This window comes from Strigops habroptila, chromosome 10, assembly GCF_004027225.2.
Source record: "Strigops habroptila isolate Jane chromosome 10, bStrHab1.2.pri, whole genome shotgun sequence".
Classification (NCBI taxonomy): domain Eukaryota; kingdom Metazoa; phylum Chordata; class Aves; order Psittaciformes; family Psittacidae; genus Strigops; species Strigops habroptila.
This window is the reverse complement of record NC_046359.1, coordinates 16,786,843-16,802,715: the sequence shown is the minus strand read 5'-3', so window position 1 is coordinate 16,802,715 and position 15,873 is coordinate 16,786,843. Positions and strand designations below refer to the sequence as shown.

General features: G+C 36.3%; 1 protein-coding gene across 7 annotated transcripts in view; it reads right to left on the bottom strand.

Annotated features, from left to right (window-relative positions):
- Positions 1 to 15,873, bottom strand: part of RYR2 (ryanodine receptor 2) — a 375,228-nt gene that overhangs the window by 184,307 nt on the left and 175,048 nt on the right. For all 7 annotated transcript variants that reach the window (XM_030499610.1, XM_030499611.1, XM_030499612.1 and 4 more), the window contains 6 exons: positions 15,587 to 15,743; positions 13,169 to 13,333; positions 11,529 to 11,650; positions 8,225 to 8,408; positions 7,365 to 7,500; positions 1,170 to 1,265 (listed from right to left, as the gene is read on the bottom strand). In XM_030499610.1, coding sequence (XP_030355470.1) covers positions 1,170 to 1,265; positions 7,365 to 7,500; positions 8,225 to 8,408; positions 11,529 to 11,650; positions 13,169 to 13,333; positions 15,587 to 15,743 — 860 coding nt within the window. The remainder of the gene's footprint in view (positions 1 to 1,169; positions 1,266 to 7,364; positions 7,501 to 8,224; positions 8,409 to 11,528; positions 11,651 to 13,168; positions 13,334 to 15,586; positions 15,744 to 15,873) is intronic.

Here is a 15,873-nt window from a genome sequence, read left to right as displayed (position 1 = left end):
TTGTCTACCATCTGTTTACAAAATCAAAGTATAGTGGCATGGTAAGTATTGAAGACAGTTAAGAATTACACAGTAGCAAGCTATCAATGCCAACAGGAATCATGTATCATCAAGATAAATTCTTAAGATATTACTTACATTCACCTAATCTGCAGTGGTCACACTACTTATTTCTTATTCTCCTCAAAAAGTGTATTTTCCAATATAGTCCAAAGAGGCTTCCTGATTGAGTTTAGCTGCAGTATTTTTTTTTTTTTAATTTTTTTTAATTCATTGGAAATCTAAAAATATAATGCATTTGGTTGGCAAAGTAGGTTTACTGAGAACAGATTGCTTTCAAGGAATCAGAATCCAGATTGCGATTGCAGTGAGATGTACAGTACAGCTCAGCATAACTTCACTTTGAGCAATACAGAGTCTAACTGCATCTCACAGACGCTAAGGGGGTTAACATAGTGGTTGAGGAGGAATATAAGACATTAGGTAATGTCAAAGAAAATAAATAGGCTAGCTTAAAGAATTTGTGTCTGTCTAAATTGAGACAATTCCCAGATTCTCAAATGAAAAATGTGTTTCAGACATGCTCCTTGTTTTTAACTTCCAACAGAAATTCAGACCTCAGGAACGAGAGAGGTGATTAAAAAGGGAATGTCTATGTAACATTATTACATGAAAACATACCGGTATTTTCTGAAGACCCATCTATCACACATACTTAAGCAGAATACATGAACTTCCCTACATTACCACTACAGCCCTTCAAGAACAGACAAATTATATCAGTTCCATATGGTTACTATTATAATTCAGTTTGACCCAAGTCCTGAAAAACATGCAGGCTTCCAAAGAGAAGGGAAGGGAAGGTACTAGACTTAGAGAGAAAGCAACTTAATACAACTGAAACTGTACAGCTGTTTCACCAAACGGTTTGATTGACTGAATTAAAAGATAACATTGCAATCAATTGGTCAAGGAAAAGGAAAACCTGACAGAACATAAGGTAGAACTGCAACTGAAATCATTATGTAAAAGTGTTACAAATATAAATCTCACTTCATTAAGGAAGATACTTAAACTGAACAAGTATTCACAAAAGATCATAATCCAACTGCTTCACCAATTTTAAAGAATGAAAACTGGTCGAATAAGGAAAATATTAAAAAGCATACCAGAAGAGGCTTCCAGTCTTTCTAATCTGCTGATCAACCAATCAAGAGATCCAGAAAATTGAGCACAGTTTTTACGATTCCCTCGAATCAGAGCCGCTATTGGAAAAAGAGAGAAAAATAAATCACCACAATTGTAAGTCCATTTAAATTAAAAGAATCCCTGTCTTGTCTTGCCAGGAAGGATCTGGTAAGATAGATTCTAAATCTTCAATTATTGATGCTCTTGATTTAAATTTAAATAACACAAGTGATAGTTAGATTGAAGCATAAGAAATACCCTTGGCATCCAATTGACCTTTAAGGAATTTGAATTATTTTAGCTTTAGAATCATCTCAGTAACCCCTGCAAAATGCTCTACATGAAGTAGCCAGTACTGACACCATGAAATTCAGCTGCTACTGTAGAAATACATTTCTGTAAAACAGAAACTGTTTAATAACAGGAAACATTGGAAGAGCAGAATGTGAAGCCAACAAACATAGGAGATGAATGTAAATTATTTTCTATTGATACAATACCTTTGTTCAAGAATAATAGGAACTAAAACAAGATAGATGTCCAGGAACTGTTTGTCTGGTTTGAAACTGTTTCTCCCTCATGCTGAAGATTGAAGTAGACTGAATGCACACACTGATTTGGTGGGTATGGCTCACTAGAAATCTCACTGGACAGTAGGCACCCAGAAGCCTGCCCTGTCCTGGAATATGTGCATTTGCACATACGTGCATACAGACGAGCTCTCAGAGAAGTATCTGTTCTACTCAAAAAAAATAGAGGCACTAACTTTTCTGGGTTTTGTGTGAAACAGTGAAAATTGCTTTTCTTAAGATTGTTTTCCAATTCTTCCAACAAATTACTTCAGCCTGAAATTTCAATGGTTATATTCAGCAGCAGACAGTTGGTCCTGCTAAAAGGCAATGGCCCCTTAAAATCTATGCATTGTTGCTGCAGAAATTCACTATATTATATTGCAACTGTGGTTTTATGCTGTTTCATTTGTAAAAGGTTAAACTCACAGATCGTGACACAAACATGATATGAAACTGTATCTGCAAAGAGGAAAAGCAATCTTGGAGTTAATTACAAGCAAGTCACTGCACTGTGCACTGGCAGTTCTGTGCATGAGGAAAGAGATCACAATCCAATTGCTTCATAGCAAAAAAAAAAAAAAAAAAACCACACACCACAAACCACACATGCAAAAAAAACCCAAACAAAAAACAAAACAACAAAAAAAAAAACCACAAAACCAAAAAAACAAAACAAAAAACCCACCACACAAACACCAAAACCCACACACCAAAAACTCAAACAAAAACCAATCCCTAACAAGCAAAACAAACAAACAAAAAACCCCTTTCTCTTGCTGTCTTATATGATTAAAAATACCAATACCCTGAAATCTTGCATAGTTAATTAATCATGACAATAGTTATTTGAAAATATTTGGGAATTGTAAGAGGAGGAGCATCTTGTTAAAAGACACAGATTAGAACTAAGGAACACCTGTTTCTGCAAGTGACTTTATTGATTATAAGCAAGCCACATAATTTCACTGTGCTTCAGGTACAAACATAAAATGAAGGCAGTAACATTTCACTGCTTAACGTGACATCAGTAAATGTAACTGCATTAACAATAATAAGGCACACATGGTTTCATAAATGCAGTTAAGCAGAAGTTCATGAAAGGTTAGTATTAAGTGGTTAAAGCTCTACGTAAAATGAGGTACACCAGCCACAGAATACTGAAAACAAAAAACAATATCCAACAGTTGCTTCTTTTATTGCTCACTACTCTGAACAAGACTTGCATCCAGTTTTAAAGAAACAAAAAACAGGACGTGGCCAGCCAGACATTCAAGTCACATCATTACATACACTCCTACACATTCTTCAGTGATAGAACTGGATCAAAGTTCAGACTGATTGTATGGATTTGTAATAGAGGGAGGACAGATGCCTTTGTGGATACACAGCAATCATTTTAAATTGAAAGAGGGTGGATTTAGATTGAATATAAAGAAGGAATTTTTTACAATGAGGATATTTGGACTAGATGATGATCTTTAAAGGTCCATTGCGACCCAAGCCATTCTATGATTCTGTGATTTTTATATGTGATACTATCCAATCTCAACTCAAAGTCTTTAAATGCCTCCATTCTCATCACAGTGAAGTACATCACAATGTCAATGACGTGACAAAAGCCATGAATTCTGGCATCATAGTTTACTTTTACTTACGTGCAGACTCAAAAACAAAGTACTGTTTGCTGAAACAAGACTCAGCAAGCAATATCCACGTGTCATCCATGCAACTACTGTACAGCTCCAGCACTATTCAGAACAGAGCAACATTCAAATTCACTATAGCCAGCTCAAAGACAGACTTCTTCAACATTAGCTGCCAGAAGATAATGCAGTTCAGGAAGTAACATAAGAGGGCAGGAGGGGCACAGAGACTGGGAAGACAACAAAAGCTTGTGAACTGTTCTCCTCGCTAGAAATCTGTGGAAACAGTAATTGGTGCAGGAAAAGCAGACTCTTTCAGAAGGAATTTTCTGGCCTTGCCACCTGGAAATTTCAGGCTTGGAGAAATGATTCAGCAATCAAGCCACTACTTCCTCCATTCTGAGCTGTACTTAATGAAGTGAACTGATGACCTTTTAGAATGTAGATGATGGAAAATAAAACTCTGTGGTCAGATTATTCATGACGTAGAGCAGTTTTTGTAACAGCTTAGTTTGGTTTATCTCTTGTTACATTGAGACGTTAACTCACTGGACCTAGTCTGGATACTTTTAAATATTTATAATTCCTGCCACAACTTCTTTAATTGATTCTTACTAAATCAAATAACTATCACTAGTATACATGAGACAATCACCTTTAAAGAAAAAAAAAAAAAAAAACCTGAAGGAGATTCATTTTATCTAGTGGGCATATATGAGCTGCAAGATAGATTAAGATGTAAAACTTTTACCATGTTCCTTCTATATGATCTCTTTACCTCAGTGTTGGACAAGCAGACATCCTCCAAAACCACATTACATAATGTCACATTTTCAAGCATTCATACAGCATTAGAGTGAGTAAAGAGAGAAGCAGAGGGAGCCAAACTGTAACAGTAGTACTACTGTGACAAAGAGCTCTCACCAAGACTTAGTATCATTTTCACTGTGAAAGCTTAGCTTAGTTTCATGCATCTTTTCCAAATTTTGGCTGTTAGAGATAAAATTTGCAACCTTTTCTGCCTGCCAGTGGTTGAGCTACCTTCAGGAAACTCAAACTGAACAATCTGGTTGCTTGCCAGGATGAAGATAGTCAAAGCTATATGGGGTTGTTTTGTTAAGATATAGTGAAAACAGCAAGAAACATTTTCTTCATTTTCTTTAACAGACCACAGAGTTCTGAAGGAAGACAGACATTGGCAGAGAAGTGAAGAATGAAGCTGTAACATGCAAACGAACAAGAGAAAGGTCTATACCATGTTCAGACATGGGGGAGGGGAAGGGAGGGAGACAAAGGAGGGAAAAGAGAAAGAAAAAAAAGGAAAGGGATCTGGACACTCCCCTCAAGAACCTATAATATTATTCATGTTGCCAAGTCGTAAAAATTCTCAATCATCAAACATCTTCAACCCACTGGCAAAACATCCTATCTACCTCTGAAACAGTTCTTCATACAGAACTACAATACAAAGGACAACAGTGTACCACTTTCACAAATTACTCTTAGATGAAATCAAAGCAGTCTATTGTATCTGAAGCTTTGGATCCACATGCTGACTCACTCATCACTATGCTGCAAGTTACAGAACTGGAGAGATGTGTATAGAGGATGTATTTAGCTTACAACAATAGAAACTCATGGAAGCCAAAACCAAAAATGTTAAAATTACCTTATAATGTTCATAAAATCTACCAATCTAATGTTAGGAAACTGCACTTTTGGTCACCCTTGCAACCTGTGCATATGCATCATGCTACAATCTTCAACTATGTTGAGGTGGTGAGGTGGTAGACTCCTCAACCAGCGTCATAGCCATACGACGCCCCTTCTACCCTAACAGCCTGTGATTAGGTGACAGCAGCCACTGTTCAGCTAGCTCTTTCACTGCTCTAAGAGATCATGGGAAAGGGTTTCTGCTTGTCACAATGATACATACTTCAACTTCTATTTCCTTCTATTTCCTCTCACAGAAAACTTAGCGGGCCAGACAGAAGCACCCCACTGGTTTTATGAAGGGCTGTGCACCACACACTGGCTATGCTTCCCACACACACCCCCCCCCCAAAGATTATTTTCTTCTTCAGGAGCACAAGATGACAAACCTATTTTGACTGTCGAAAAACATTGTAACAGTACTATATACAGAGCTCCTGCCTCAGTTCCCTCACTTTGCTGTTGGGTAGTAAGGAGAGTTTATGTGAAGTGAGGCATGCCATTAAAATTTCATTTTCTGTGCCTTCAAATTTGGAGGAAGGCAAGTTTTCAGTATGCCTTGCAGACATAAAATACTGCCGAATATTCTAAAAAAAAAAAAAAAAAAAAAAAAAAAAAGGTCAGATCTCACAGCTCTTAATTTGGGAAGTAGCATTGGTAGAGTCTTTTTACCTAAATTCTTCTCTGTAGCTGTTCCTCCAAGGAAACGGGAAATAATAGCTACTATTTGGCTTATTACAGAAGTTTCCAACAGAACACTTATTAATAGTTCTAATTATTCAGATTACTAATCATAAATGGCACAAAAGAACTCCAATAGAATAGCTTTGTTTTCCCAACATGAATTGAAAGGCTTACAATAAATAAAGTTCAACAACATACACTGAGTAGCAAAAAGAAAACTAATTATTTTAAATACCAATAATAAATGAGCACTAAATAAGGAATGGGTCCTACAGAAAAACTGCTATGTGACCATGTTTCACAATGCATACCCATAGAAGAGATGAATAATACACACACTACATTAGTCTGGGCATTTCCCAACCACTTGACTCACTTCATTTTACAAACTCAATATTCAGTTGTGGAGTTTTTAGTGGAATTGACATATATCATAACATTACTTGTATGTCTTTTCAATACTAGATTTTTCAGGAGTGAGATTTAGTATAACATATACTGCAAAGTAAGAAAACAAACCTGCATCAGGACTTTGTCGAAACACAAGCTTTTGTCAAAACACATTCAAGTTTAAAGGCAAGCAGGCCCTCGCATTAAAGCTGGTGTGCTACAGAAAGCAAGCAGCACAGGCACATGTAAGCAGCCCGCACAAACGACTGCTTAATGACGGGGACACGTTACTGTCCTCAGTCACTCAAGGTCAATTTTAAGGTTATTATTTGGGCAGTCTTATGTGACTGAGAAAACCTGATGACAGAGGAGCAAGGAAGTGACGAAATGATCTCTTAGGCAGTAAAATTTCCTTTTGTAGACAATTAACAACTCAGCTCTAGCAGTGGATTAATAACCCCATATAATGAGCCGCAGTAGAACATAAATAACATATGCAATTCAAATTGGGGAGTAAGAAAATGAGACAATTAAATGCTACTACTTAATCAGAAATTTGACCAGGACACCAATCAACACTTAGATACTTACAAAAGGTATTATGCAGTGACTGCAGGTAGACAAGATCTTCATGATGTAATCCATCTAAGAGCGTGTACCTTTCCATGGCACAGTGTATCCTAAGATAATGCTGGAGTCACTGGTCATTACTGACTAATAAGAGGGTTCTTGGTTATAGAAGCTGTAGATTTATGGTGCATTTCTGCACCCAGATGTGTGGAAAGTCATAGACATCTACAAAACTGTCCACAATGTTGTGGCTCCTTCACACAGAAATGATATATTCACGTGTATTTTGTTCACATGGTTTTGGGCAGTATACAAGATAAATCAGCAATATGATGAAATGAAAAAGCAATCGATCATTTAATTAAAGTCAAACCCATGCTATTTATCATAATAAATATTACTAGAAAAAAAATCACATTATAAGAGTGTTTTCAGTGTATTTTATTCTTAAGCACATGTAAGGACCTGGAAATGCAAAAATCTTGATTAATTTGTATCCTAAATTTCTACACAGCAGAAATTCTTCTGTGCCAAAACAGGTATGTATTTCGCCTGAGTATTATATTGAGCTAAAACAACCCAAGTAACCCATAATATGTCTTACCTAGTAATTCATACAAAGAATTCAAAATTGATTTCCACGCTTCTCCAGCTTCCTTTCCAGCTACATCTGCAAAATGAGCTGCACTGCTGTATACATTCAAGCGATCAATACATTCAAGAACAAGGTTGATCATACCCTAAAAATGGAAAGGCTCAGATTGTCAGAGAAAAAAAAGAGTATTGTTTAGGTGCAAATACATAAGATTTTCAGAAATTTAAGAAAACAAAACATGAAAGGCAGGATATGCAAAAAAAGTCAAACAAGTTTGGAGTCAAACAAGCAATCCCTACGGAAAAGTTTTCCTTCCCTATGATAATAAAAATTTACCATTTAGGATAGTTAAAATTAAATAAATAAATACATAAACAAACAGTATTCCAGGCATAATTTTAGGCAAGTTTCCATCCTGAAACGCATTTAGGCATCTAAGGATAGGCAACTATCACTACCATACAAATAACAGCCAGTATTAAACAAAATATTTGAAGCATGCTTATTAAACCAAAACATCCTTCTGCATCAAGAGAGTACACTATAACAGAAGTAACTAATTCACGCATAAGTATGTAACTACTATGGTTAGAATTCAGGGCACAAGGTTATATTTTTTTTTTATGTATTTATTTAAAAAAGGAAAAGGAAATAAGGCCTTAAATGCATTCTTCAAACATACAGGAAAACCAACAGACCTCAAGAGATTATAAATGTAGCAAATAGTTCAGCTCTTATAGGACAAAGGAAAAAAAAGGGGGGGGGGGAGGGTGCAAGCTACTCCAGGTTAGACATTAACACTACAGACACTGCAAAAAATACTCGCAGACAACATGGTGGAAAATCAGAAGTAAAACTGAGAGAAGTACCTCTTCCTGGAAGAGGTTCTGGCGATTCTTCAGTGCTCGGAGCCTGTTTTGTTTGTTTTCATGCTCCAAATGTTCATCAGGGGGATGAAAGTAGCCAATCAAGTCCTGCAGGCTCAGACTGACTGACTCAATAGGCAAATCGACAGTGGAAGATTTTGCTTTCTTGCTGAGAGTGTCAAGGCCCCTATGAGAAGATGCAAAGTCTCCTGAGTGCTGGAAATTTATTTATTTTATTGTTTAAACTCTTTATTGGTTTAAAAGCAAAGTTTGTTTAGATGCCAAAGCTCAACTCATTTTCTGACAGCAATGATTTAAATCTGCCCCATTCTCCACTTAATGATCCACCTCTCTCTTCCCAAACATAAACTGGGAGCTTCAAAAATGTCATCTCTCAACTTTTTCTGAAATCCAAAACACACATTTAAACATTCTACCTACGCATTTAGCAGGATCAGAGGCACACCAAAAGATAAAGAAGAGCTACTGTAAACCTATTCAAAGCATCATGAAACTGGAATGGACAGAAGGCAAAGAACCAGTCCTATTGCGCCAAAGAGGGCCCAGCTAGCCCATAGAGGCTCTCAGGCATGTCTCTAGCCTGTTCTCAAGCCATCTTCAGTGCTGGAAGATGCAGCTCTTCCACACAATCTGTCCCAGCACTTCATTAGCCTTTTTGTTTCCCTGATACACAGTTCAAGCTTGACCTTGCTGTAGAGTATGACTGCTATCTCCTAGAAGGAAAGGGGCGGGCAGACTGTTCTCATCCATATTGCAGCTGCCCCTTGCTTAGCTCAATCCTCAACAAACCCCATAATCCAACTTATCCTCAACGCTGTGCTTTCCCTTCTACTGTGATACACCCTCTTCCTCCATTTAAACCTCATCTTTCTTGAAATGGGGTTGCTATAGCCGAGACTGAGACCCCACTAGCACCATGCATCGAGTGGAAGACGAGGGCTTTCCCTCGCACCTCCCTGGCTCCCCTCAGGAAGGCGCTGGTGAGCAGGGTGCTGCAGGAGAACTCCCAGAACCTTCTGGAAGGAGCAGGAGGGGCCATGAGGGGCAGAGAAACCAAGGGTGCTGTGAACATCATGCCCGTCCTCAGGGAGGAGGGAAAGATCCAGAGGATCCTGAAACTGCAGGAGCCAGCCAGGGCCCTGAAGTGCTGCGACAGGAGCAGCCCTGAAGGGAAGGGCCCTGCCTGCTGGCACGCAGTCGGGGAGAGCAGGAGAAGGGGGCTTATTTGACACTTAAAATTTCTCTCTTGACTCATTCTCAATTTTGCCATTGTATAAAGGTGTTTATTAGCATATTTTTGAGTAAAACCCAGGTGGTAAAGAGGCCTTTTTTGTTTTCATCAGTGGCTCCGTTTATGCTTACCTAAAGACAACCGAGCTCCAGCTGGCAGAGGAGCCCGCCATGTCCACACGGGCACCAAAGGCCCCCCTGCAACCTGACCCACAACCATCCTCACCTCCTGAGCTGCACAGACCCTGCTCGCTCCCAGCATTCCCCTCTGGGCCATGACATGCAGTAGAAGTCTCATTTTATACTCTGCCTTTTTGACATTGGTAAGTGTTTGGAGGGGGAGTGTTGTTTAGTTGGCTTTGGTTTTTTTTTGTGTGGGTTTTGTAATTGTTGCTGGGGTTTTGTTGTTGGGATTTTTTTTCTTTGTTTTGTTGGGTTTTTTATTGTTAATTGGGTTTTTGGGGTTGGGGTTTTTTTGTGGTTTTTTTTAACTGGCATGTCACTGTATGTTCATCTCAAACAGTGAACTAGAGCTGGAAAGCTTCTAAATTTAGGAAACACTATTAATTCGGTAGGAACATTTACTGCCGAAGAATAAAAATCTCTTAGAATAAGTAATGCAATTTTTCAAAAAGATAGCTACAGAAGTTATCTTTAAAATGTATTTTTTAGTGTGAAGTGCAATTTTTCTGTTGACTTTGTGCGAAAGAACTGGGGCACACACCAATCAAAATAATTTTGATCCTCTTCAATTCAGCTTTTTCTTTCTGGAGTAACATCCTGCCAAAACTAAATTGTTAAACACTACCTTGGACTCCATAAAAATCTCCACTGTAATTTAGGAGTACATTGATTTCTGAAACCTAACCATTAAAATGCCTTTCTCTGTCCTTATCTTTCATGGCATTTTTAGAAGTGTCTAAGACAATGTGTTATTTACAAAGTGACCTAGGGCTTGCATTTCTTTTAAATGACATACAGTAGGCAATTCTCCTGACTGAAATTTTAATCTGTTTTTATTTAAGCACCTGGGTAAATGTTGGGGTTTTTTTTGTTTTGTTTTGTTGTTTGTTTGGGTTTTTTTGTTTGGTTGGTTGGGTTTGGTTGGTTTAGGGGTTTTTTTTTGGTTTAGTGTTTGGGTTTTTTTTTGGTTTTTTTTTTTTTTTTTGTTTGTTTGTTTGTTTTTTTCCCAAAAAATTGACATATCTATGTCTTTGGCTGTGCACTGATTTAGGACATCATTGCCTCAGGTCACCATCCCACGTTGTCTTCTCTTGTGACAAATGAGTTTCTATGAAATTCTTATCATTCCATATAGTCTTATTGCATATTATCTTTTTTCTAAAGCTTCTGATGAGAGAGGCTTTTCGTTAATTATTAAAGTCACAAACATTTGAGAATTAGCATTTTAGCAGTGTTATTTATGAGGATACTTGGAGTAGGAAGATAGATACAAACTGCATAAATCAGGCAGAATTTTAAACTGCTAAAATACTATAAAAGAAAGCATTTTATATGTTATAAAACATTAATGAAACAAATAGCATTATAAGGGAACAAAAGAGGAAAGTGTAACGAGTGGGTAGAAAGGTTTAATTTGTTACTTTTAAGAAGAAATTTTACTTGAGACTATGAACTTCTACAGTATATTTGTGTCTTCACAGTTACACGGTTACCTCTTTCTTCCAGGTTTTTCACAGAATAGCACTTTTAAAAAACATACTTGGAAGAGCAAGAGCTAAATTATGCACCGCATGACTTAGAGCAAATTTTGGCATGAAAAAAATCTCTACTATGGTTTATTTGAATTTTGAGTATGCTTATACACTCAAATCAAGGTTGAATAATAAAGTAATATTAGAAGATAGAGAAAAGACACTGACCAATACCTCTCAAGGATATCTCTGCTGATAATACACAAAGAACTTGCATAAATTCTGGTTTGAGAAGGATTCATATGTTTGCTTTGAGGGCTAAATTGTTCACTGTTGTGTCAACGTCCACTTTGAATAAGAGATTAAAAAAAAGGGACGAAAAGATCATTTCAAAAGCCCACCTTATAAATCTGTTGAAAAGGAAGACTGTACTACGTATGACACGTGCTGTACGGGATTCCTCATTCTGAGATCTGGACAATGTTAAACCATCATCCATGTGACCTTCGTGGTGCATTATTGCCTGCAATATAAAAATAAGTAGTAGTCACTGCAAAATGAAACATTATTCACAAATAAGAGGTATAAAATCTCAAAAAAAAACGAGTAATACAGGATAGGAAATCATAAAGACACCAAAAAAAAAAAAAATCATTAAAAACAGATAATCCCATGTTCTACTTCCTCATGTCCAACAACACACTTGTACTGTGCCACCAAGTTCAGTGCCATAATAGTCTCCAAGCCACAGCTTCTGTAAACAATATACTTCATTAGGGAAAAAAAAAAAAAAAAAAAAGAAGTGTAAGGGGTTTTGTTGTTTGTTTTTGTCAACCTTAAAAATAGTTCCCTTGCACAGCGGCATATCCCTAAAGTACAGACAAGGTCAAAACAGGTATTCTTTACTGGTCCCGATTTCCAAGGATGTTAATGGACTTCTGATTATGCATTGAGTCACTACCGATAACTTCCAGCTTTTCATGTTTAGTCATCATGGCTGTAAAGGTATCCAATCCAATCTATATAAATATTTTAAACTTTTAGATAAAATCTTTTTTTCATATATACTCACAAAAACTATTTACATTACCAAATTATTCAATAACTTATTTTGAATTATTTTAGATATATTACAATTACAATTAATTATATTAGTATTACAACTTAAATTTTACATGTATATAATCACTGTTTTCTAGATACATATTTTTATAGAAAATATTTTTATAGAATATATGTGTGTGTTCATATATACACATGACAGACAGATTTTATATATGTATATATTTATGTACAATTATAAGGCATGACCTTCCAAGTATAAAAGATGTTCCTCTAGCTTTGAAATTCTGGCATATAAAACAGTCATCAGAAATACTACAGTGTGGATGAGCATCTCATCTTTTTTTTTTAAAGAAGGATAAAACATTTTTTCCTTGCTCAGAAATCATTTCCTGCAAAGTTATACATTTACAATAAACACTAACACAAATGTAGCTTCTGGAAGATGTGTTAAAGTAGTAAAGGAATATTTTTCCTACTTTATTATGCTGACCTAGCATTCTGCTTGGCCATGGTCATCCTTTAAAAGAAGAAATCCCTCAGGGCTCAAGTCTTGACCATTCCAGCCCGAAAAGTCATACGCTCGCCACAAGGAAAGAAAAGACTTTGAACTAAAACCTCCTCAATCCAAACCATAGCATTTTGAAGACAGAAATTTTAGCATATTCTACAGGCTATAACTAATACTTTAGTTTGGCATCAAGTATTTCCAGATTTATCAGTTCGTGGATCAATGTCTATAGGCTAACATGTGCACTTCATTTGGCTTTCAGTTTAAGAATTCAGTACATTACATAACTTTTCAGTATGTGACTAAAAAAAAAAAAAACCAAAACCCAGAAACACACCACCTTTCACAATGAAACAAAGACATGCTTAAAATAACAGAAACCCAGAAATTAGCTGTCTCTTCCCTTCATTTCCCCCCTTGCCCTATCAGACTGTGACTGAATGGAGATCATTCCTATTACAACCTTACCTTTCGCTGCACAGAACCCATTCTTACAGACTTTGCATCAGCAGACTGGTACGTGAGCCATAAGCCTGTATCTACATGTTGTATGAAGCATATTGAATCCCCGTATTTTATTTCAGGTGCTCCCATTCCATCCACCTCTTTTCTTGTCCCTATGTCCAACTTTTCCTGAAGAAGAAGAAAAAAAATGTATACCAGAAAAATAACAATTGTGTTAATATTTGTATAAAATACTGAATATTGCAATTCAATATTCTGCAATTGCAATATTTAACTGCAGTTTGCAATTGCCCCGAACAGGACCTAACAGAATATTTCAGATCCTTCTTTAACAAAATTATTTTAAAATGGCGAAAGTATAACTTCTAGTTAAACATTTAGGGAAAAGATGGGAGATTCTCTGCTTCTCCTATCAGCAATAGAGGCCAAGCACTTCCTTCAGGTCCTCAGAGTAATGTTACAAATAACAAGACAAAAAATTCTAAATGTTCTATCTTACTACAGCCAGCAAATACAAGGAGAATGATTACACCATACACATATATATATGCCTTGACAATCTGGGGAGACACCTTCACTGTAAAAGATGACAAAGACTGGGGTTTTTAAATGAACAGAAAAGAATCTCTAGTTTATTAGAGGATTTTTTAAAAACATTTCTGAAGTAAAGGGAAATGTCATGTAACTAGATTTTCACCCTACAATTATGAATACATTTTGAAGCACTTAAAAAAATTCTCAGATGAAATTCTTATTAATTCATATTATTACTTTTCATAACATTAGGCTTCCAGATATAATATATTCATCGATTCAGATTATTAAACAGTTTCTGTATGCAGATGTTAATTTCACTATCTTGTAAATGCCTGATTCCGTAAGTAGTGAAATTCTTATTAAAATCTTGTACATTGATACATGGTAATAACTGATTTATTAATATATGTGACGCTTATTACCAAGTTATTGAGTGCTTCTATGTCATTATTAATTCATTATTTTATTTGTATCTTTCCTCTAAATGTTGTATTCAATTCTTTCAAAAGCTAGCACAAATAACCTGAATGTAATAACAGCTGGAAATTGAAAAGCTAGTTATAATTGGACATTGCACACAAATGATGAACGAAAAAACGGGTTGGGTCCTGCTATCACATGAAGAAATGACAGCCTGAGTTCAAGTTCCAGTCTTCTGAATTATCATCTTCATAACTAGAAGATAGTGTGAACCTGTGTGAACATACTGTGTTTCTACACTTTAAGATTTTCTTTTTTCCATGTCTTCCTCCACACAACTAATTACTTAACATATGAATACATGAATTAACGAATTTTCTCATAAAGCACCATCACTAACATGAGAGATTATTAATTTAAAATATTATTTTGTACCTTATTTAAAAGCTACTGACTATAATAGAAATTGAAGGGGGTTGATACTGAAATCTTCGTTCCAATTAGAATTAATGTTAAATTTACCTAGGATAAGAAATGCAGTGCCAACAATTTGCCAAACGAGCTCTTTCCTCACCCATCTAAGTACACTGACAACTCAGCACGTAAGTTTAGAGGCCAGACTGAATTCAATCACTCTGAATTGAGCCCTTTCTTGCAAAATAAGCAGAGCAGCCAGGAAAGCATACAGTAAAAGTTGGTTTAAATATAGGAGAGAAATTGAAAGCTGGGTGGTGGTGTGGGGAAAGCAGGCATTAGAGTATTCATTTCGGAGCTTCAAGACATTGAATCTTCTTGGGGAGTGGAGAGGAACCACAAATTTGTTATAACAGGGAAGATTTGAATGGAGTGCTGGATTCATGCCAGTAAACAGCAGGTAGCTTAGAAAGTCATATAAGTCAATCTCATTATCTACCGTAAAACAGTTGATCAGCGAAAATCAGGATCTGAAAAGCATCAGAAATCACCAGGCCACCATTCAATAATTGCATACTGGTATAAACATTACGTGATGCAATTTTTCAACACACTACACTCTTCCCATGACCCGTCATTACATAACCATCTGCTAATTCTTGCTATAGCACATTTACAAAGAAGAGCTTTAGATTTATTTGCAGTCTAGGCCCATTCTCAGACCACCAACTTTTTCTAAACAAGGATCAAAAATCTTCATTCATTACACTAGAACAAACAAAAATAACTGGTTTTTGCAACAGTATGTAAACCACCTCAGTATGAAAAGCAAAAACGCATTGGAAATAAACAGGTTTAATGAGCAATACACCAGATTTTCTCCAGAAGGATGTGCTCTTTATAAACAGGTTTTATTCCATGCTTACAAGAATACAAGCTGATCTTCCTACATTTGTTGTGGGCTAAATGGACAAAATAATTTTGAATGGCAATCCTCCCCACTGAAGAGATTGGACTGCTAGTTATATTAATGCCGCACCGATTCCATACCTTGGAAGACCGAAAACAGAATGCCGTAGATTTTACATCCGCTTTCTCTTTGTCTGTAAGAAGAAGACTCTTGTCATCCAGGAGACTTAAATATTTTCCTGTTGTTATATGTCTTAGTCTGAATGCCTGTCCCCATCTAATGTGGCTGCCACTCCACCTAGGAAAGTTCATAGGAAACATTTGGGTTTTTTTAAAACAAAACATAGATTTTAACTACTGGCAAAAATATTTTAAAGTACATTATATTGCTAACTAGTTGGTAAAAGGATAAAAATCTAAAGATCAGA